Genomic DNA, 23,285 nt, shown 5'->3' with positions numbered 1-23,285 from the left:
AAATCAACTGTGAAATGAATATGTGTTCACGTTTGTGAATTGTGATAAATATCAAGTAATGATTACTCACTATAAAACATTGACTGTAGCAATGTTTTTTTTAAACAATCTTTCATATTTTCAATTCTAGTCTACCAAACATTAAAACTTTTTTTGCATGCACTACTTAACAATTTAAATCAGTGAAAAATCTAATATGTAGGTTCTCGGTTGCTGTATTTTTTAATTAATTATACTAAATAACATGCTAAACTACTATTAAAAACGTTCAAAATTTATTAAAAAAAATAACATACTGCCGGAACTTGGAGGTCCTTCATTCATAGCATGAAATAAAGAAAAATATTTGTCTAACTACAAATGCATCGAGCAACGAAAATACATTATTTTTTTAAACTTTACTTATGGTTTTTAGTTTTACTAATAACATAACACTAAACACTTTCGGTAATTTCATGAATAAAATATACTCACCTGACTGCACAAACAAACTACCTACATTAAATTTGTTTACATACAGGCATTAACAACTTAAATCTACAAATTGAATCCAGGCATCGGGCTAGCATTCCTAAGACTGAGTCCTTACCGTAGACATCGAAAACCAAAAAGGATGAACTGAATTTGCGCGCTGTTGGAAAAATCATTTGTGAATCAAAATATACAGATTACATAGTTGATTATTTTTATGGAATCTGCTAAATTTTATCAAAATTTGTCGAGAATTTCCAGTCCTGAATGGCCCCTTCCCTGGCAGGATAAGGGCAGAACCTTTTACCACTAGACCACAGAGGCAGGTAAAATCCAGTTCTGTGTTATGTACCAGTATATGTACAGTCGGGGACAGAGAAACTTGACCTCAGTTCTATTGTCACTATAATGCGGCAAGTTACTTGGCGACCCTCCTTGCGGGGTGAAAGAAGTGGCGGGGGCGAGGTAGCACGACATGCTACACACGTAGAAAAGTGTGCCCGGATTAATCTCGCGATAGCTTGTAACTATTTCTGACGTATGTAAAATTTTATTCTATGAGTGTTCCCGTAAATGTCATATTTAGCTTAAAATTTATAGTTTGACAGCATTAAAATTTGGATGTTTACCTTCAGAATATCTACCAATTTGAATTTATTTATGTAAAAGTGTTTTATTTTATAAATCAATTTCCATGTCACTTTCATGTTCACTTTCTGTTTGAACTTGTTCATCGTGGTCGTCATCCTCATCTTCATCATCGTTTTCATTAACTTCAATTATAAATCTAAGACAAAAACCAATTTATGTTTAATTTACAATAAATTATAAATAAACAATAACATACCTGTCCAATACATCGTCAAATACTCTATCAGATTTATAATATTCGTCTTAATTTTTTATGACATGGTCGTCACAATTTCTCCACTTTTTAGGCGAATAATTAGAGAAAAGCAACTCTAAGTCTTTTATCTCTTTATCTAAGTTAGAGTCAATCGACGTTCTTGCGAGCTCGCCTTTCACGTACCGCCACACAAGTTCAATAGGATTTAATTCCGGGTGGTATGGGGGTAGGCGAAGCACGATATGACCATTTTCTTTCAAAATTTCATCAATTTTGTAATTTTTCTCTGTGTTTTGCTCATTAATTACTTTCATTAAATCACATAAATTTTGGTTGCTTTCCTAGTTACAAGAACTGACAACTGACGCACTGTCATATGGACTCTTCGTCTTTGTTGTTTACTTTTTCGTATCTGACTGCGCAGTACCAACCTTTAGCCGCGTAGCATGACTGATCCGGTACGCTGTTCTACAAGAAGCCCCTATATTGAGACATTATACGATTTGTTGTTATTAACGTTATTTTGTTGACGAATTATAGATACCTAATAATAATATTAAAAAGGCCTCAACACTCATCCTAAGACTAATGGTCTCAGGATCAATGATCTCATGTGGGTCGCACTCATATTATGACAGACTATATAAGACATGTGGCCGCCTCGGCTGCGCGGCCGAGACTGCCGTAACAATGACATGCAGTGCACGCGTTGCCCTTCCCCGCTACCCTCCCGCTTCCCGCTGTCGTCTTGGGTACCTCGTCCCCTCCGCGTCTTTCACCCCGCAAGGAGGGTCGCCAAGCAACTTGCCAATCTATAGGGGTCTGATTTATTTATTGAAAAAGTAGTTTAGTAAGCCAAAAGGGGATGACTCAGTGGATCATTCCGAACAACCTTTGTTCTCATTTTAAAAATTGTGTTTTTTTTACAAAAACATATTATACCTTTTTGTAACACCCTTAATCCTAACTTAATGCAACAAAATAGCTTCAATATCTTCACTCACCAGCAGGCTCGTCCATGGTGCTCAGCCGGACGGCGAACTCTTCAGCCCCCAGGTCGTTGGTGACCTTCAGGTAGTACGTCCTCTCCACGTCCTCCTTCGCGATGTGGGCGAGCAGCAGGGTGCAGTTGTAGTAGCCGTTACCCTGGGGAGAGAGGAATTATTTGTAAAATAGGTATTCTAACATAATTTATTATCATTATGGTTACAAAAAAAAAACACATATAAGATGGGGTAGCCCTGGTTCCAAAACTAGGGTGACCTGTGTGTCAGGAACCAGATACAAGATAAGTATCTAATGACAAGGAATCGGTAAGGACTTTAGAGTCTTTCTTAGTAGAAATGGCTGTGGTTTGATTGGATTTGAAGAATACTGAAGATAAGTTTACACGTGGAGACGATGTACAGATAAAAATATACAAGCCGGTAGCCCTAGCATGTACCTGGTACAGAGGAATGCAAAGAAAACTAACCACTCTCAGTATCGACACCTATTGAAGTCCTACTTACATTGAAAAGTGTCAAAGTTATGCAATAGATGGCGTTAGCAATCCAAAACCAGCCAACAATTTCATCACTATTTTTATCCTCAACTCACCAGCGCCTCAGGCTCCAAAGCAGTAATGCTGCCGTCCTCACTGACCCTCAGAGGAGTCAGTCTCTGGTCTCCCACGGTCCACTCCACGTAGGGCGAGGAGTAGTGCAATTAGTTAATTACTTCTTTGGTGCAAAGAGACCACAGTACTTGACAGTAGCGATACCTATCAATGCTTTCGTCAAGTTTCCTTGCAATCGCGTTTGCATAACAGTTACCTGTCTCTCCACTAGATGGCGTTAACTACCTCAAACTACTCAACATTTTATCAGAACTTTACTCACCAGCGCCTCAGGTTCCAAAGCGGTGATGGTACCATCCTCGCTAACCCTCAGCGGAGTCAGTCTCTGGTCGCCAACAGTCCACTCGACGTACGGCGGGGGGTTGGCGCGGATGGTCACGTTAAGGCGGCCCTCAGCTCCCAGCTTGAGGCCGAAGATCGTGATGGGGCCAGGTTCAGTGCGCTTTGGGGGGTCTGGAAGAAAGTGGGTTGTATTAAAGTAATACGGCAAGTACTCGTAGTAAGGATCAATTATTTGCGTAACAGTGATACCTAATACAATTAGATCTTTAAAAGTTCATAATTTTACTACCACTTCCGTTACAGCAGTTACGTAAAGGTAATTATTTGGTTTGTGGTTGTAAGTTTAGTGTAAAAGTCTTTTTATAGATGGAAAATAGAAGAAACCGTTTCAACATTGAATATCTTCATTAAGAATTAGAGGGGAAGAGAGAACATGGGCTGTAATACATTACAAATTACAACGCTCGCACAAGTGTAATTGCAAACTTGCGATTTCCCGACGAGATTAGTGTTGGTCCAAAAAGCCTATGGCAAATCATTTAGTACAGGCGTTTCTCATCTAGATGGCGCTAATCGCTGCTTTCTAGTTTATCATCTGATAGTGACTTGACAGTTTAATGCCTGTATAATTAGGAAAATAACCTCAAAATAAATAAGTAAACAACAGTGAATACTCACAGATAACCTGCAGCTGTCTCTGCGCGAACCTCGGCTGGTCCATGGCCTCGTGCTCGGCCTTGCAGACCAGGCGCCGGTTGCCATCGTCCGCCAACAGATGGCGCGTGATGTTCTGGCTGATCGTCTTGAGGTCCGAGCCAGGTTCCGACGTTATGATTGGCTGGTGCAGGCCGTCGACTACTTGGATGTCGTCTGTGGGTTGTGGGTTTTGGTGGTTAGGATTTGTTGCTTTGTACATAATGTAACATTTTAATAAAATAAAATAATGGTAAGTTTCTTTCGGTCTTATGTAAGTATGTGAAGACGTTTGTATTCAACTATTCATTCATTATAATTAATCATAGTTACTATGATTTTGATACTAGTTATGTACTTGCCTACTTTAGAACAATAAATAAATACATATCTAAGTATTATTATGTTTTCTTTCGCAAAATCTGTGCCTATTAATATATGATTATAAAAAACTGTGCTTGAAATATCACCCTTTCATACAAAATCTCTGTTAATTTAAACCAAAGAAAAGCGGTCTTATCGTTTAAATCGATTTCTTCCAATCAACCTCTCAACTCACCCAACATCCAGGTGATCTTAGCAGCAGGTCGGCCTCCAGCCACCACGCACTGCGCCTGCAGCACGTCGCCCTCCTTGAACACGGGCTGCGGCGGCGCCAGCAGCAGGGGCGGGGACGGCGCGCCTGCGGGGGGAGAGGGGGTTAGGTAGTTGTGTTTGGAGGGATGATTTCCTGTTCTTTTATGGGGGGAGGGGGTCGGTAAAAATTATTTGGGTGGTCAGTTTACTTGGTCTCTTACTGTACGCAGCGAAAGTTTAGCAGTGAATTAAGGACTTTACGGACGGGGTAAGTAAAACTATATGGGTGGTCAGTTTACTTGGTCCCTTACTGTACACCGCGAAGTTTTATGAGTTAAATTATGGCCTTAGTATTGCCAGTAAGTGGCATAGGGATTGTTCATAAAAACACTCATAAAGTAAAGATCTACTTAAGTAAATTTAGTGTGTAGTTATGTATTTTCATTAAAAAATATTTAATTAAATAAAATACTGTCCAAACAGAAATCAGAATGCACATATTGTTTCTGGATGATGAACACTGGACAAAAAATAATAAAAGCATAGCAACAATACTCACGTGCGACAACTAGCGCCATCTTGCCGACGATCTCGATACTGCCGGTGCTGGGCGGCAGCACGCACTCCACGAGCCCGTTCCACTCCTCCCGCACGTTGCGGATGTGCGCGCCGCACTCGCCTTGCTGCGGGTAGAGGGCGCTGATTAATATAGTTCGAGGGGTGGACACTAGATGGCGTTATTGGTAGCTTTTTGGTTTATCTTCTGCGAAGTTTGGAAACTTTTAAAAGTGTGAGTAACGAGCTTAGAAAGCCGGGAAAGTATTATTATTTACGATTACTGTACGATGTTTTATTTACAGACTCACACTTAATTCACTAGTACCTACTCTACTAGGCACTAACCTTACCTAAATTTAATATTACTAGATCATGACCTACGACAAGCATATTTTTGTAACCACAGGAAAACCTAAGATACTACACCCCATCAAAGACTTTATACTATAATAGAAAAAATAAACTACCCTCTTGGATGCGTTCCAAATTTCATTTCCGAGGTGAAGATGTTGCCATTTCCTTAATATTTTCCCCTTTTTCTGGACGCGACGTTAGCTAGTAATATTACTTATTTCAGCCCGAAACATATTGTAATGTTTCCTTGTAATAGCTTCTTTTATAACCCCGTTGATATGGTTTATGAGTTCAGATTTTTCTGTGTGAACATTTAGTGCGAAAAAAATGGTGAGGCATTTGTTTTAGTTAGTGAAGTTGCTTCTGAGTTTTTTCATTTCTCTTGGTAATTTGTATGCTTAAGTAATTTGAAAAATTGCTTATTTCACATTTTATACCTAAGTACAACAATCATGAATCTAGTGACATAATTATTTTTACCTACGATGTCATGTTTTACGTTGAAGAAAAACATCACGAAGAAATTTGCACATTTACCCTGATTTGTGTGAACACAACCGGCAGAGGACCAGCGTGGTTACACCTACCGAGTAGAGTGGCGAGACAGTATCCTCGTCCGCGCACTCGGTCACTTGCTAGCCGTTCATTGCTCGAGGATCGGCCGAAGATACTGTCTCGCCACTCTACCCCGTAGGTGTTATCAGGGTATAACGATGCGAGCGACGTTCAAGTGCAGTTGTAAGTTCTTGCGGTAGTCGAACCTACTACAATCACGAGCAATCAAAAAGTTCCAGTGACACACGGAACTTGGCAGGTGGGACTTTTCCATAGCTCGTGGAATCGTGGGTCCTACATTATTATTGATAGAAAGAGTCATACCTCAAGTCCTTGTCCCGAGTAGACCACATCTCCCTCCTGCACGCTCGGCAGCAGCCGGTACGACACCTTGCCCACCGTCATACTGGAATGTAACACAAAATATACATTAATAGTCTATCTACAGGTAGATAGGTAGGTATGGGACTACGGGGTCTATGTAGCTTGCGCGAAACTAAGCGTCGGATCGCTCTGCTGCGCTTATCATGACCCAATCTGAAAGCACGGGGTGCAAGAACTATGCCAAGACGTGACAAAAGTTTTTCTTGAGTCACATCGCACAGCTTCTAGAGCGAGTGCGTTAAGTAAACATTTATGACGTCTTAAAGTGCACGTCTTGTGACCGTGCTAGGTCTTCTAGATGGATTAAACATACCAATACCTATACTTCTTAACGATTTGTCGTTGACAAGTACTAGAGCTAGACTAAGGTTTGTCACCATGGTGGAAAGATTAGTCAGTCAGAGCGCCATACTTTCAACGAGAGGTTTTGTCTCGGGTCTCGAAATAACAATTCACTATTAAAACTACTGGCGAGTTCTGCCGAATAGGGCCTCTACAGTCTCATATTATCTGCGTCTCGTGTAGTTTTGCCGTGAGTCTAGAGCGGATACTCATAAAAATATATAAAATAATAAAAAGTTTTTTTTCAACTTACCGACACGAGTCAATCGGGTAGGCCACCTTGCACAGCACCGTGACCTCGTCCCCCACCCTCCGCACCGCCTCGCGGGGGGTGATGTCCACATTTTGACCTGGAGGGGGAAAAAAGGGGTTAGAATAGAATAGAATATTTCCACGCTTTGACCTGTGGGGACAAGGGGTTAGAATAGTATATAACAGAATATGTCACATATTTTGACCTGCGCGGGTTCAAGGTTAGAATAGAATAGAACAGAATATGTCCACATTATGACCTGCGGGGGGTAAAGGAAGATTAGAATAGAATAGAATAACTAAACAACAACTAAAAAGAAAACAGAAAAATACATATACAGAGAGGTGGTAGCTCAGTCGGGTAAGCGCCCGCTTCTCACGAGTCACGCCAGAGATGCGACTTCGAATCCCGGCGCTGACGTGTACCATAGTGTTGCAAAAACAGTATCGTAACATTGTATCAAAATATGAAGCCAAAAGGGGGTGAATCAGAAGCTTATTCTGAACATCTTTTGTTTTAGTCATAACATAACGTAGGAATTTTCACGTAATTTCCGGCCATCCTACTCTTTTTTGACTTTTGCACCACACTTGCAGCATCCTGTATAATCTTCTGTTGTTTCAGTGGAGGAATTAATTCCAGATAGGTAGGTATTAATATATTATGACACATCACTGAATATCTTAGCCTAGTTAATCGCTGAAGGAATGTATAGCGAGATCGCATTCGATACCATATGCCTACAGGCGATCTTACGAGTATATCATCATCAGCCTATAGCAGTCCACTGCTGGACGTAGGCCTCTCCCAAAGCACGCCACTGGATGCGATCTTTAGCTTTCCGCATCCAATCATATCCAGCCACCTTTCGCAAGTCGTCACCCCATCTAGCCGGAGGGCGTCCCACACTACGTTTGCCTCTGCACTCCAGGACACGAGTATATCATCTGTTTGGGTTCAACTTCATAAGTATGTAGCAGTATTATCTTACACTTTCATTACCTTGTCATAGGTATTCACAGAAATTCTTCTATTATGAAGCTGCGAAGCCACAACAGTCTATATCATCCTACCTATTAGAAGCAAATCGGTAGTGGATATGATTTTGCAACAACAGACGACTTATCGCAACGTTACTAATAGTTTATATGTATTATCTACTAACAAATCACTCACTGCTAAATGAATAACATAGAACAAATACAGACACGTTAAACTTTTAACAACCCTCCTTTCCGTCGAAGGTTAAAAACCGCAAAACTTATATCCCCCCTCTTTTTCGTTGAGGGTTAAAAACCGCAAACATCCCTCCTACTCCTTACAGTTATAAAAGGAAAACTTACAGACCGACTGCAAAGATCTCCGAATCCAGCAATACAACAATGCCAGTTGTGAAAAGTTTAAGTTTAAACTTGAAGTCCCAAGTTTGATGCAAACTTAAATATCTGAAGGTTTCGCAAACTACGTTGAAATGCAGTTGGGTACCGCCATTTTCAGATTTTAAAAGTAAAAGATGGTTTCAGTTAGTAGCCATTTTGTTTTCAGTCGCCATTGTTTTTAAGATGACGTAGTACATTTGGCAGGTCTGTGATGTTTAAAAAAAGTCATATAATTTGAATTACTTGTTCCAACTAATGATTACTTTCCAATAATGTATTTAAAGATGATAAATCTTACAGAGATGCCTCGATTTATACATATACTTTCCAAGCTACATCTTTCAGGAATCGTTATTTATATAAACGTTATACCACCTTATACGATGTCTCAAATACATTTAGCATGTCCTTTTACTCAGTCGTCGACCGACAGCGTTTCGCCCGTCGATGTTTATTGAGTTTGAAGCGAGTTATATTCGAATCGATTCAGAACTCCATTCAAGAATCGAATGAAGACGAGTGAAAAGAATCGTTTACATTCGCGTATTCGCGACAGTTTTGTAAAGGAAAATCGAAAACAGGAATTGAAAAGATGTTGCGGAATTTTTGCAATTTTCCTTGAGAGAAAATATTTAGCAAGCACCTACATATATTCACTACTTTTAAGATAATTTAACATTAAGTTATAGGCACTGTCTATCATTGATTACCTAGTACATTATCTTTATTATATTTAAGTAGGCTGAATCAATACCAGTAGGATAATCGACAAGGAAGGATGACTCATCCACTATAAGAACTTTCTAACGTAAGTACAGCTAGTAACTGATTTACTTGGGGAGTGTCAACGAATATAAAATAACGATATTTTACAATTATCCAGCTCGTCTACACAATTTAACCTAGGTTTGATATCGTTGATGCACGACTGCCAATTAAAGGTTTAATATAACGTTTACAAACTGTTCGTGTTTCTGTAGCTCCGAAACGGATAGACCTTTTCGAATGCGGTTTTATATAGTTTTTTGTTCGAGAGATAGGCGCCTCAAAACTATCCTCAGCCTTCTAAATCATAATAATATAATAATAATAATAATAATAAAGCCTTTTATTTTCTCACAATATTAGAATACAATGTTACTTAATACTTAAATATTGCATTTGAACTTAAATAATAAATAAATTTAACAAATCATTCATAACATTAACAATAAATTAATTACTTTACACATTAGAATTTATTTTAATTCATGCAAATTATATTAATAATATTAATGGATAAATACATATTTTGACTTAAATGTGAGACACCCATTTTTGGGCGTAGGCCTCCTCCAACCCTTTCCAAATGTCTCTCTCCTTGGCCGTGCGGGTCCACGTAGCTCCAGCCAGCTGCATGATGTCGTCGGCTCACCGTCGCCTTGGTCTTCCACGTGGCCTTTTTGCCCCTCTAGGGTACCAATGCAGGAGCCTCTCGCTCCACCGATTGTCAGTGGTCCTTGTGACGTGACCTGCCCATCTCCATTTCAGTCTGCACGCTAGCTCCACAGCGTCTGTAACCTTTGTGATGTCCCTTATCAATGTATTCCTTACCCTGTCTTTCCGTTTGATGTTTAACATACTTCTTTCGGCTGCTCTCTGAAACACATTGATTTTTTGGGCTATGTCTTTAGTAAGAGTCCAGGTTTGGCACCCGTAGAGCAAGGTGGGGAGAACAATTGAGTCCATTGCTTTCTTTTTAAGATGTATTGGAAGCTTGGACTTGAATATGTCTTTGAGCGTCCAGTATTTTCCCCACGCTTTCTTTATTCGTCGTTCTACTTCTCTGGATGTTTGGTCAACGAATGTGATACTCTGTCCCAGGTAAACGTACTCATCTACATAGTCAATTTTATGCTCTCCTATTTCTAAATCATAACGCCTACTATATTCCTGTCCAGCAGACCAGAGGGGGTCCCACGTTAGTGAAGATTATATAGAAATCTGATGTTCTAACTTCTAATACCTACTGCCACTTCAGCTTTCATATTTTAAAACTGTAAACTTACTTTAGAATCTTTAGACAAACTACTAGAATTCGCACACTAGGTGCTAAACGTTCAGGATTCTAACTCGCGAACAGTTCTCAGTAGAACTATGTGATAACGACATCACACCCAGTGGGGTCACTCTATTACATACGAACAAAACATTTACACGCTATACAACGAGATAGAGTCTGGTTAGCGCTGCTGTTTAGTTTTTCCGAAGCTTGCGGTGACCAAGACTCTACCTCGTTGTATTAAGCGTGCCGATTGCATGACAACTTCGTTCGTTCGTTGATTTAGAGAGAGACCCCCGGTTCCGAGATGTTCCCACGATCCGTTTCTAAATTAGCCGCAACTTGCAATATTAGAACTTGTGTGCGATAACACGACTCATCATTCACATACAGAGAGCCTAGTGCGAGTTTCTTCACCGGTCAAGTAGTAGAAACTAAACTGAATCTGCTTTTGCTTCTAGAATCTAGATGTACAGATTTCATCACGATGCTTTCCTTCACCGTAGCAGTATCTATTACGTTAAAATATACAATTCATTGGATATCCATGAACCCACGTACTCTGGAGCGAGAGGTCTCCCACTACGTCACAGCTCCTGATGTATGTAAAGTTATGCCCCGTGCGCCGGCACATAGCTATTCACCGTAATCGGGGGGACTCTGGGATGCCGTCGACACATGCACTGCAGATTCCCGGCTAAGTTTGAGCCACACGGTAATTCTTGAACTCCAGTCGACTAAATCTTAGGCTAGGGCTGCCACAAATTGGGAATGCGACTGGATGTATTTTATTGTGGAATAGCCTTTCCACGAGTTTTTCTCCGGACAATAAGTGGCCTAATCTGTTAATCCAGGATGTCAGCATTCTGAATACCAAATTGAAGACCGTTTTCTAGTGAAAGAGTAACAAATTTCCCTTTTATAATGTTAGTCCAACAGTAACTTGATGTTTTACGTATATGAGATCATCATTAGGTTGTACCATTATCACTACAAGCTGTGTTAGTTAACAGGTACAATTATTGGTTCTCTGGCTTCCTCACACATCCACTACCATCTACCAGAGATCTGCTCCTGGCTGTATAATAATATGGTTCTACGAAAACTTTAGTTATTAATCTAGCCATTAATAGTCAAGAAAAACTAATACAGAAATGTACTACATTATCTAAACGCTTTTAGTAATATATTTTTTAACATTTAGCAAATTATAGTGACAACCCTAACTCAAACCGGATTTGAGCCGCTTCAATCCGGTTCAGACCGGTTTCAGCTGGTTTTCGGCCGAGATTGCCTGAAGGATGAAATATGAGAGGGAATTTGTTACTGATTTCTTCAGGAAATTGATATTTTCGAAGGTTCTCAAGCATTTTTGGTAACTTTAAAATGGAAATGTTATAAACGGATTTAAGTAGGTAGAAACTTTGGTTAGACGACAGTGAGTGGAATAAAAAATGTACTATTAAAAGGTTTTTCCATATAGTTAATCAGTATTCAGTTTCATAAAAAGGAAATACCAAGACCCAAAATGTAATCACAATTCAAATTGTGGCTGTAAGTTTTAACTTTCGATTCTTTTTCCATAACTGATCAAACCAATGGGTGCTATTTTATTTTAATTTAAAAGTGGCGCCTTCAGCCTCTGTCTGTAATGTTTTAGTTAGTGACAGCATGTCTTTCATCTCAAGGTAGCCATTACCCAGACATTGTGAGACAGGCCCTTAGTTAATATAAAATAGGTGTTACATTTGCACAGCAATCCTTTGAGCATGTCCATTTCTCAGCAGCTACAGCAAACAAGGAAGGCTACCAAATCCTCTTAGAATTGAACAGCTAGGTCCATTCTAGTCCTAGGCTACCTAGGCCTAGGCTATGTTCAATTTTCCTACAGGCAATTCGGAATGCATTGATCGGCTTTCACACACTCGGATCCGGTTTGAAGCGGTTTAAACCGGTTTACGCTATGGTATGGAAGGTTATAGAATGGTAGGATTCAATTTGATTTTGTTGGCTACGTATGGAATGTTTTTTTTTCAAAGTCAAGGTTAAATTTTTATCTTTAATGAGTGAAGCAAGCTTGTGCTGAGAGAGTTGTCGGGTAAGTGGACAACCCGACTGTCAGATGTTTTCATGCCGCCCGAAGGCCCCTGACTAGGCTTAACGACTGCTGCCGAAGCAGCAACTGGGACCCACCGCTCCGAAGCACGGAAGCGTCCAGAAAAGAACCACTTGGAATTGGTCACCCATCCAATGCCTAACCGTACCACGTGTTGCTTAACCTCAGTGATCATTTACGATCACTGAAGCCAGCTCGACTACGAACGTTTCGATGATGATGATGGCTTCCCACAAAATGTCTCATGACGTAACAGCTAGTTAATAGGTGAATCCGGGTCAACTGGTCTATCCGTGTGTCCATGTCTCAGCGACGGCACTCAATTTGCTGTGAGCCAACAGAAAAATATGTCATCCGATACTGGACAGAGGTGCGGTGGAGTCACTTAGTATTAATTAGTTAGTTACTTAGGTGGAATTTCACCAAACGCTAAACATGTTTTGCAGCCTGTCAAACGTTTGTCAGTTAGTACAAAATGTATTTAAAATACTGACGTTAAGTGTTTTGTAAAAGTGACCCTTAGTTAAAATTGTGAAGCGGTTTCTTAGATGTTAGGGAGTTAAAAAAGGGTAAGCCGAATGGGGGTGATCCATCAGTCAGTCATCGTAAAGAAATGTTCTACAACGATAGGGCGTTAGAAAAATTATTTAAAAATACGTTTTACTATGGGAAGTTGCCCATAATAAAAAGTCACTTGACAAACGAAGTTTCTATTGAAAATCACCATTTTTTATCGCGATTGTTTTACGAGTACTCAACTTCTTATCCCAGACTTGACAAGGGAAATTCTTATAAGACAAACGCATTTAACTTTATTGGTATGTATGTAGGGTCGACCATATAGGTTAGAGTAGTTAAAAAAAAACAGTTATTATAATATATTCGTGTTGTGTATGAACTGATATAAGTAAACAAAATCATTAAAACAAACATCGTCTCCACACCTCCGCTGTGCCACTTCGTTAAAGACAAAGTGCTTGATTACTGTGAAGTCATACTCGCTACAATTTTTTCACCGACTCAATTGCTCGCAGCTATGAGACTTCTCTGCAAATTAGTCTGCCGTTTCATTGCTGAAGCTGAAAACTGGGATAACTAGAGCTAGGTTATTAATTGACTAGCTATTCCTTTTAAGATCAGATACTAAATTGACAGACAATCCGACAATTTAGTAGTTTAGTACAATTTAGTATTCTTTATTTTTCCTTTCAATGTAGTTGTCTGGAAGAGATTATTTTAAGTAATAAGGCCGCCGATTGTGCGGCGTTATTTATTTTCTTTTCGTGTTTGTAAAACTGTTTCTGTTTGTGTGCAATAAAGAGTATTTTATCTTTATCTGAGAATAATAAACAGACTTTAGAGCTAGTTTATTAATTGACTGATGCCGCTAGCATTGCTTCGATTAAAAGTTTTCCAGGGATAAAAAGTAGCCCATGTGTTAATCCAGACTGTCAGCTTTCTAAAGTCTGTATTTTAATCTCAGGGCTTATTCACTGAGAGGCAGTTAAGCTGTAGATTTTGAAAATGGTAATCTTACAATTCTTGAATTGAGTTCAGTTTAGTGAGCCAAATTAAAAAAAAAACTCAGATACTGACTTGTCAGATTTTGAACGGTTCGTCAACAGTCGATTGTCCCGTCAATTTAGTATCTGAGATTTAAAAACAGACTTTAGCTATTCCCGCGAGCATTGCTTCACCTTTTCACCTCAAGTTTTCAAGGGATAAGAAAAAATCCAGACTTCAGCTTTCTACATAGATACTATTAGGTACCTATCATAAAGCTTTCATGAAACTGATTTATTTATCGTTACTGTAGGGTAAGTAATCTGAAGGTTAAGTAAAGTTTGTGAAAACTAAAAATCTTGTACAAAAAACATCCAATGAATCTTTAATACGATGCCGTAGCCAGTCAAAGCGATCACTTAACTACAAACTTAGATTAACAATATATCAACAAGATGGTGTATCATATGCATAAAGAAAACAAAAAACTGTCCGCATTTAGTTTACTGTCAAACCGTTTTGAGTTCAACCTAATGACAACCATTGTACCAATGAATAACGTCTCAAATCTTGTAACCGTTCCAATTCAAAATAAGAGCTCAGTGGCAACTTTTCTTTTGCACCGCCACTCATATTTAGATAATTATTAAGTGACGTTTTTAGTTCTTTCATCTTTCATTATTATTTATTTTTTTGCACATCTTTGTACCAGTTTTCCTGTACCTCCTGTAGGTTGGCTGGTAGAAAATGCTCTTAGCATTAAGCCCACCTTTTGTGCATTTATTATATGTATATTGGTGCAATAAAGAATTGAATAAAAAATAATAATAAACACTCCATCTAGATCTTATTAACGTATCGTTGACTACAAACACACTGGTAAACACATTGAAAAACCTTTCCGAGAAAAAAGTCTCTTTCGGTCCAGTTTATAGGATGAGCTGAAAAGCTGATTTCATGATCGACTCACTTAGCTGAAAAAGGCTTAGCTGAAACTGCTTTTACAGCACTTGAATTCAACTGTTTTGTGCGGGATTTCAGGGTTTTTTTTCACCTTATTTTACGTGACTGGGAAGTGAAGGAAACCATCTAGTTTCGCTAACATGTTCAGGGTGGTAGTTTGGAAGTGGTTAAGGTTAAGTGTTGACCATGTAGGTAATATTAGCCTTGGTTGAATTGTTGTTAAAATGCCCCCCTGTGTCTATTTATGATTGTATATAAAGAACTTTCCCCTTGTGCCTATTTCTCGAAGCAAAATATGACTTTATGGTTTGACATACCTCTGCCTCGTTTTGAAATGAAACGAAATATATTTATGTTCATAGTAAAATGGTATGTATAAATTCTTAACTACTGGTACTAGTTATTATTCTGTGACTAAAGTAATAAATAAACTGCTTTCTAAATGGAAAGGGCTCTTAAAGTTTACAGTAAATGCACGTTGCAGTTACGAAGCCTCAGACACACATACATGAACATACAATACCGGTCGAATGGTGTAGTGGTTAGTGGCCCTGACTGCTATGCTGAAGGCCCGTGTTCGATTCCCGGCTAGTGCAGATATTTTTTTAAAGACAGATATTTGTACTTGGGTCTTGGGACTCTTGGGTGTTGATATTTATATTTAATATGTACCTATCTATATGTACCGATATATCAGCTGACCCACACCCATATTACAGGCCCTGCCTACTTTGGGGTCCGATCGCCGCGTGTAAGATGTCCAAACATACTAGAATAAATATTTGGGCATAGTTTCAATACAATCAACACTTTAAAAAAATCAAAACGAAAATTGATTCAGAAGTTTGGGGGCTATGCTACCACAGACACGTTAAACTTATAACACTCCTCTTTATTATTTATTTTTAAAGTCAGGTATCTAAACAAGTACAACTGTATAAGTTTCTTAAGGAACTTGCAAGTCAGTTTGAGTTGGTAGTAATGGACTTAGCAGAGTAAAGCGAGGCAGCTAATAGCAGTTCTTTTGTAGTCTAAATGAACGCTAGGTAGAAGCTACCACTGCTACAATTGTATTCAAAATCAGTGAAAGAGGTAAAATTAAAAGGTTTTAGCTGATTTTTTATTTGTTATTTCAGTCATAGGGTAATGTAATGTTCTTAGCCATATCTTATCAAAATCGGCTTACCCGTTGTTGAATATTTGAATGAAAACGGGGGGTTTTAACGTTGGTTAGTTTGATCATTAATACTAGGTTCTAATAGATCATAGACACAAAGATATTCACGTCAAACTCCTAACACATTGACACTGTTAGCACCACTTTTTTTACAATGGTTAAATACACTATATAATGGATATCAGTAAACATAAGCCACCCTACGCCGCTTCATCAATTTCCTAAATTGAGTTCCGCAGATCTATAGCGAAAGAAACTCAATAAACTAAATTGAAGTATACACCTTACTTACAAAGCAATCCACAAAATTAAATTACCCCAAACCTCCCCTCTCAAAATGACAAAATTATTATAAATCGTTCTTCTAAACTTGTCGAGAATTCGCGCGAAGAACTGTGGTTTAAGTCTATGTTTGGATTGTTTAGTTGTAAATATTGGGTGTTCCTGGGCAATGCTTTATAGTGTTCTTTTTAATACTGTCTTGGGTTACATGAAGGAACTTTAAACTAAGGACTAGTTCCATTAAGTTCCGTAGTGTAAGTCTAGCTGCTGGGTACCTAGAGTATAATATTACATATAACCTTAGTTTTCTAAACTTAAAATTTAGATCGTTTACTTAAAAAAAAAATAACACATTCTCCAGTACTTATCTGTTTTGTAAAAAAATACCATATGCTGCATCAATTTTAGTACCTGAAACAAAAATACATGATTTTATTAATTTAATGTCAATATGAATAACTGTACTTAATATATGTATACCTATATATCTAAGTATGTAACTGTAGGTATTCTTATGTGTAAACAAAAATAAATGAAAATAGAAGGGTAAAACGAGTATAATTATTTATCTACCGGCGACGGTGACCGAACTATTACTTCTATATCTATCCATACAGCTCCATAAATTACAGACCAATACGAATAAAATATTCGAGCAAGACCATCCATTTTATATCCTCACTTCGAACCCCAAAAACCTTTAAGCAACCTCAAAAACAATAATCTCTATTACTCATTCATCCACCACCCTGCGGTAGCTAATATCTCGAGGGGCGGTAATCCGGCACCCTGTATAACGTGCTTTATTACGCGGCCGGCGTTTGAACACCCTGTGTTTAATGAAGACCCGAGGCGTTTTTGAGAAGTATTTATTGGCCAATTTCGTTTATTGGGGTCCTTTCTTTTATCAAACGTTTTATTATATTTTTTGAACTAGTTTTAATAAGGAGGGAAAATTTGGAGGTGGTATACGTTTGTGTGATTTGGTTGGGTCTACCACACCTCTACTATGGCATAATTGTTCGTAGGTTTATAATATTTAGCTTTTCTGTTATAAAGAGGAATCATTAGAAACAAAACGAAAATTGGTTTGGCTGTTTGAGACACAGACAGAAACGCCACCCCTCTTTTTCCGACGTGGGCTAAATTTCACTAAATAATTTTACAGTATAATGCTCTAATATTGCTAAGCGAATAAGGTACTTTATCCCGGAATTCCCGCGGGAAACCAGTTAAAATTTTGATCTACCCTATTGTTAGACAGATGTGCTAATGCTAGGTGCTATCAGGTTAGCCCACTCTCTACAGAACACAAACCAATTTGTACGTGGAAATTAATATTGTGGTTCCCAAACTTTGGGTTTTTTAAATAGCTTATTGCTTATTAACAATATAACTATACGCGTTTTAGTGTAATTTGTATGTGTGTTGGCTATGCAAAATATGCGTGTTTCACTTTATAAAGAAGATAAAAATATGTGACACCTATATTTTTTTTGTTTTAAGAGAAAAAGAAACAAACTTATATTGAGTTGAAATATTGTGTGACGTCACTCCTAACAACAGAATGTATAAGTATGAACCGTAATAGAAGAACTGACGTCACTGTCTCCCACCAATAAATATTAATTAACACTATAACTTGCTTAATTAAGAAATATATTTATAGGTATGTTGCAAAAAGGGTTTACTAGGCCGAAACCTGCATGCTATATCTAATCCCGAAAATGAATAACATTCTGCACACGTAGGTTTCGGCTTTACCCTTTTTGCAAAACTCTGTGTAAAACTCTGTGCTCTGTGTGTGTATGTCAAAATTATTGTCAAAAATAACAAAGAAAAAATGTTTTTTATAAAAACTTTTTTTCACGTTGGCACTACTTGTTTCCGTTGCAAAGAGAGCGTTGCGTCACTCTACCTACTTCGCGATCCAATGAAATTGTTTTCCAAGTGGCTGGCGTGTACTGGGTGCCCACTTACGCCATTTATTTCTTCCAGTGAACTGAAGAGAGTCTAGACGTGAGACACTACAGCTCAGACGGGTAATAAATGTGCTTCTTCTGCCGAATGGCTGAAGCTATTTTTCTTTATTCACTACTAGCTGTTCCCGCGAGCTTCGCCTTAAAAAGTTTTCCCGTGGGAATACCGCGATAAAAGTAGGATATGTGTTAATACAGGGTCTCAGCAAATTCCATACCACATTTCGTTAAAACCGGTTCAGCCGTTTTGACGTGAAGAAGTAACAAACATACACACTCACAAACTTTCGCATTTATAATATTACTTAGTAGGATTCGAAAGCTTACGAAGCGTCTGTAGTAGAGTGGTTCTTTTCTGGACGCTTCCGTGCTTCGGACGGCACGTTAAGCCGTTGGGTCCCGGTTGCTGCTTCGGCAGCAGTCGCTAGTCGTTAAGCCTAGACAGAGGCCTTCGGGAGGCTTGAAAACCTCTGACAGTCCGGTTGGCCACACATAATAACACCCAAGACCGGAGTACAAATGTCTGTCTTTAAATAAATATCTGCCCCAGCCGGGAATCGAACCCGAGACCTTCGGCATAGCAGTCAGGGTGACTAACCACTTTCCATCACCATTCATTCGTCGAATGTTGGGAACCACCGACGCGTCGCATCGGGGATCAGTATAATTAACAGTTACGAATTCAGGCACCCCGTCCGAATCTAGACCTGGGCTTTGTCTAGGTTTAAACCTAAGCCTGGCACTGGCAACTTTGTCGCACTAAGTTCATGTGAAATGAGGAGTTAGTGAGTTTTACACTGTTTGATGTGATGAACATGAATAAAGTTGTATTTTTTTGCTGCAGACTGATAAAAGAGAGGCGCTATAAATTTGGCTTGTGTATTTGTCGTAAGACGCAGCGGTTAGTAACTCTGACTCATGTGTTTAACGTGCCGGGTTCGAAACCCACCCGATGCAAATACTTGTTAATAGATGGATGTTTGCTTTCTTTGATTTTGGAAATAATATTAATTTTAGATCTATCACAATAGGTTCAAATGCCATACAAACTTTGAATACCAGATCGAAAAATAAAATTAATTTCTGACGGAATGTTGAATGATGATTTCTGAGAAAATGTACCTATGAATAATTATAAATAAATATCATTTAATTTTTGTGCACCCTGTATAATACGGACTATAATTATCAGAACATGATGAATAGACTTCATTAAGTCCGTCAAATCAGATATATTAGCCGGAGATCGGTTCAATTTTAATTGAATCTGTTAACTGACGGACGCAGCTTCGATCTAATTCACTCGATTCAGAATACTCAGTCTTGTGAATCGAGTTATGTACGATCATTTCAATCGATTATTAATGAAGAAATGGAATTTGGAAGTGAAAAGACTTAGTCACTGGTTGTAATTAGTGTTAAATTTACAACGTATACCATAAAAGCTTAGGTTTAAGCCGTTTAAGTAAGAAAAAAAAATCCTTCCATATTATTATTTATTTACTGATGATGATGACCTTCCGACCGATTTCGGCCATGGCGACTGCCATCGACTGCTAACTTACTGTGACCCCTGAGGCGCACCAGCACCAAAACCTAATTCTGACGCTGCTGCACCTTCAGATGGCTAATATAGCCAATTTTGGCGGTGAACTTCCACAGTGTGGACAAGTAAGAACACCGCCTTCATAATTGTAGATGATGGCCGCAGGTGGCCGGTCTCTCAGTGCATCACGCTTTGCATTTAATTCTTTTTTGCGGCGCTCCTCGTAACCAGCCACTAGCCAGTATTTACTACCTAATACAATTTTAACTTGTATAACGCCGCAGGTTTATTCTTATTATGAAAAAAAACCTATACAAGTAGAATATAGTACAAATAATGCACATTTCTTTTGGACAAAAGCCCACCGCAACCACTTATCAAGCCAATATTTGAATAGACCCAATAAAATATAGTTCGTCAAATGACAAAACGAAATGCACAATGGTATAGAGATATAATATATTCACGCTACGAGGGTGACCACAATGGTATTGGTAATAAGGATATGTCCTGAGGGGATACAGGGATAGCTAGGGTGTCCACGCGAGTGTTGTTTTATGGGACTTTCCTCGAATCGCAGCGCGTTATTGAAGTTGTAGAATAACACTTGAGTTGAGGAGGTTGTAAATGATTTGTTTTTACGGTCGAGATTGAATACGGTTTGAGTGGTTGTATTTTTTGGGACTGTCTGGGAAGGCCGTTTGAATAAAATTACACACTCGGAAGTTTAATTGAATGATATTTTTTGTAGTATTCCTAATCGGCAGTTGTTAGATAAGAAAGGACGAAAAAAGAGAAATGAGACGCTTCTTGTTGGTTATTCAGCAGTAAATTATTATTTTCTGATAATTCCCTACATTTGACGAAGGGTGAGAATACACCGCTTTTAGGACAACCCTTTTATTTCCAAGTAACGATAACATCTTTACATTATAAAAACATACTTTGATAACTTTTGTAACTGCATCACGACCTCAAAGGAAATTAACAAAATGATCAACATAATATAATCAAAGAGAACGAAAAATTTGCAATGTAAATAAATTAATACTGTACGTGCATTCTCTAGGGGTTCAAGTCCGATATGATGTCATTCAGTTCCCGGAATCATACATAAATTTGCTGCGGTTTCCCTCAGGGGGGAGGATCAAACTATGCATTGCGAGTATTGCGACTTGCTTGTAAACTAATTTGAGATACCGATTTTGTATCTGTCCCTTTTATATTGTTGTTTCTATGAATTAAGTGAAAAAACCAAACATGAAAATAGGAGATTCCGAGAATTTAAAGAACGCAATAAAAATTGGAGTGCTCAAGTTTTGTCTAGACGGTGTAATTGTCTTGGGTAGATTAATAACACAATTTAAAGAATTCATGATTTACAGAATTTGTTATTTTGTGAAACATTTTCTTCCCTTCTGTCTGCCAATTAAGGCACGAAATGGTTCTACTATACGGTTAGAGATTCAAATAAGAGGTCTAATGAATTCATTAATACATACTACACTCAGATCCACATAATTTTAAACAGCAGTAAAAGTCAATTTCCGTCCTATCACGTAATCACTTTGCAAAAAAAGCTACTTTATGAAGATAAATAAAAAAGGACAAGATGTAGCGGACAGGTTTATGACGAGGGTCCCGGGAAATGACCCAGAGAGTGTAAATTCAACCCTTAATAATAATAAGGAAAAGATAAGGAGAAACTATTAGGAAACACTTTTCAATATTGGGTAATAGTCCAAGGGAAACGCAATTGGGTGAAGTTTCAGTAAAGTACTTAGAACATTATTACAACCATTGGATGTAATAAAATATTATACGAGTCTGGTTGGTACAGTAGGAGCAAGACACATAGCAAAACTTTAAACTCAATTTCAAACTACGTGTTCAAAAAACTATCTTCATAACGACCCCATTAATCACTTCCCAGCCATAATCACTATTCGGTTTTAATTGTTATCTCCGAACAAGTATCCCGAATGCCCCATAAATCTCCGTCGTCATGGTCACCCCACCCGATTAATACCCTAACGAGAGTGCCGTCGGATGACAAATAATAATAATGCAGTTATTTGTACAGAGATTAGCGGGACGAGTTCATTGGGTGTCCGCGTGTCGCGTTACTTGTGGTCACCCTACTCAAAGTAGCGACCGCAAAAGTAGGGGTGAAAATTTGTGCAATTTAAAGTTTTGCCATCGCTACTGTTCGTTGTGACATGTGGTACAAAAAGTAAGGGTTTTTTAAGCTGTTGGTGAACTTTGTAGTGTAGATGAGATATTCATACTCATTCGATGTGATTAAATGTGGCAAAGCTCATATTAAAGGTTGTCAAAAGGTAATTAAAATTTTAATTGTTTTTTCATTAAACATAATTACAATAATATATCTTATGATAGATTAAAAGTAATTATTTATGATTTGATTTTTAAAATATTTCCATAAAAGTACATAATATTACTTACGTAGTTTTATATATACTATTCACGTGGAAATATTATATCTACTGAATATTGTAAATGCATTTCGGTTCACTGACCACATTATTACTGAAATATCAGATGAAATTCGAAGTTTCGTGATAATTTTGTAATTGTACCTTTTCATCATGAATATCATGTCTTTATGAGGACGCTACTGCGAAATACGCAATTCATCTTTTATGTCGCAAATTGAATGCAAGTTAATACTTGGAAATGCCAAATAAATGGAATTGATCAATTGAAATACCTGTTTCGTAAAAAAATACAATGATTAAATAAAAAAGATTTTTAATAATTTTTCAATTCAGTGAAAAATACTAACCAGTCATAACAAATATAAAACTTAAATAGGTAAATAATAATAATTATTTCCAGTCAGATTAAATTTACAACTTAGGTACAGAATTATTAATATTAATATTATTCAACAAACATTTCACCTAACAAATTATATTATTATATTAGTAACTGGACATAGGACGCTGCACACAGAGGTACATTAACGGTCTGTTTGTCACAGTGTCCATTCATTAAGTTTGAAGGAGGGTGGTGGCCATTCAAAGGAGGCCGCGAAGCGTGTAACTTACGCTACTGCGCATTTCTGTGGCGAGACGTGCGTGTTGTTTTAAAATTCAAATGAGAAAATTTGGGTGCATGCAAATCCTTAGATTTTCGTTCAGAGCAGTGAAGTTGTCAGGACAAAACAATCACACAACTTGTAGTAGTCCACCGCAGCTATCGTATCACATCATCAACAAAATAGTAATCAACAATCCTCAAGCTTCATCACTTATCTGTCAAACATCTGCCAGATCCATGCAAGTCACATCAGATTTGACTGATAAACGATACTGGTTACTGCTTAAGAATGGTTGATTGCCA

General features: G+C 38.1%; 1 protein-coding gene across 12 annotated transcripts in view; it reads right to left on the bottom strand.

The window, feature by feature from the left end:
* LOC105387706 (fasciclin-3) overlaps positions 1–23,285 on the bottom strand; it is a 153,995-nt gene that overhangs the window by 6,219 nt on the left and 124,491 nt on the right. For 9 of the 12 annotated variants that reach the window (XM_038121549.2, XM_038121551.2, XM_038121555.2 and 6 more), the window contains exons 3-10: positions 6,934–7,030; positions 6,279–6,360; positions 5,047–5,170; positions 4,471–4,593; positions 3,897–4,088; positions 3,199–3,389; positions 2,323–2,464; positions 297–314 (exon numbers count right to left, since the gene is read on the bottom strand). In XM_038121549.2, coding sequence (XP_037977477.2) covers positions 297–314; positions 2,323–2,464; positions 3,199–3,389; positions 3,897–4,088; positions 4,471–4,593; positions 5,047–5,170; positions 6,279–6,360; positions 6,934–7,030 — 969 coding nt within the window. The remainder of the gene's footprint in view (positions 1–296; positions 315–2,322; positions 2,465–3,198; positions 3,390–3,896; positions 4,089–4,470; positions 4,594–5,046; positions 5,171–6,278; positions 6,361–6,933; positions 7,031–23,285) is intronic. The other 3 variants (XM_038121553.2, XM_038121554.2, XM_038121561.2) reach the window with 1 other exon arrangement.

The sequence above is a fragment of the Plutella xylostella genome, chromosome 30 (assembly GCF_932276165.1).
Source record: "Plutella xylostella chromosome 30, ilPluXylo3.1, whole genome shotgun sequence".
Taxonomy (NCBI): Eukaryota; Metazoa; Arthropoda; class Insecta; order Lepidoptera; family Plutellidae; genus Plutella; species Plutella xylostella.
This window is presented reverse-complemented; position numbering and strand designations above follow the sequence as displayed.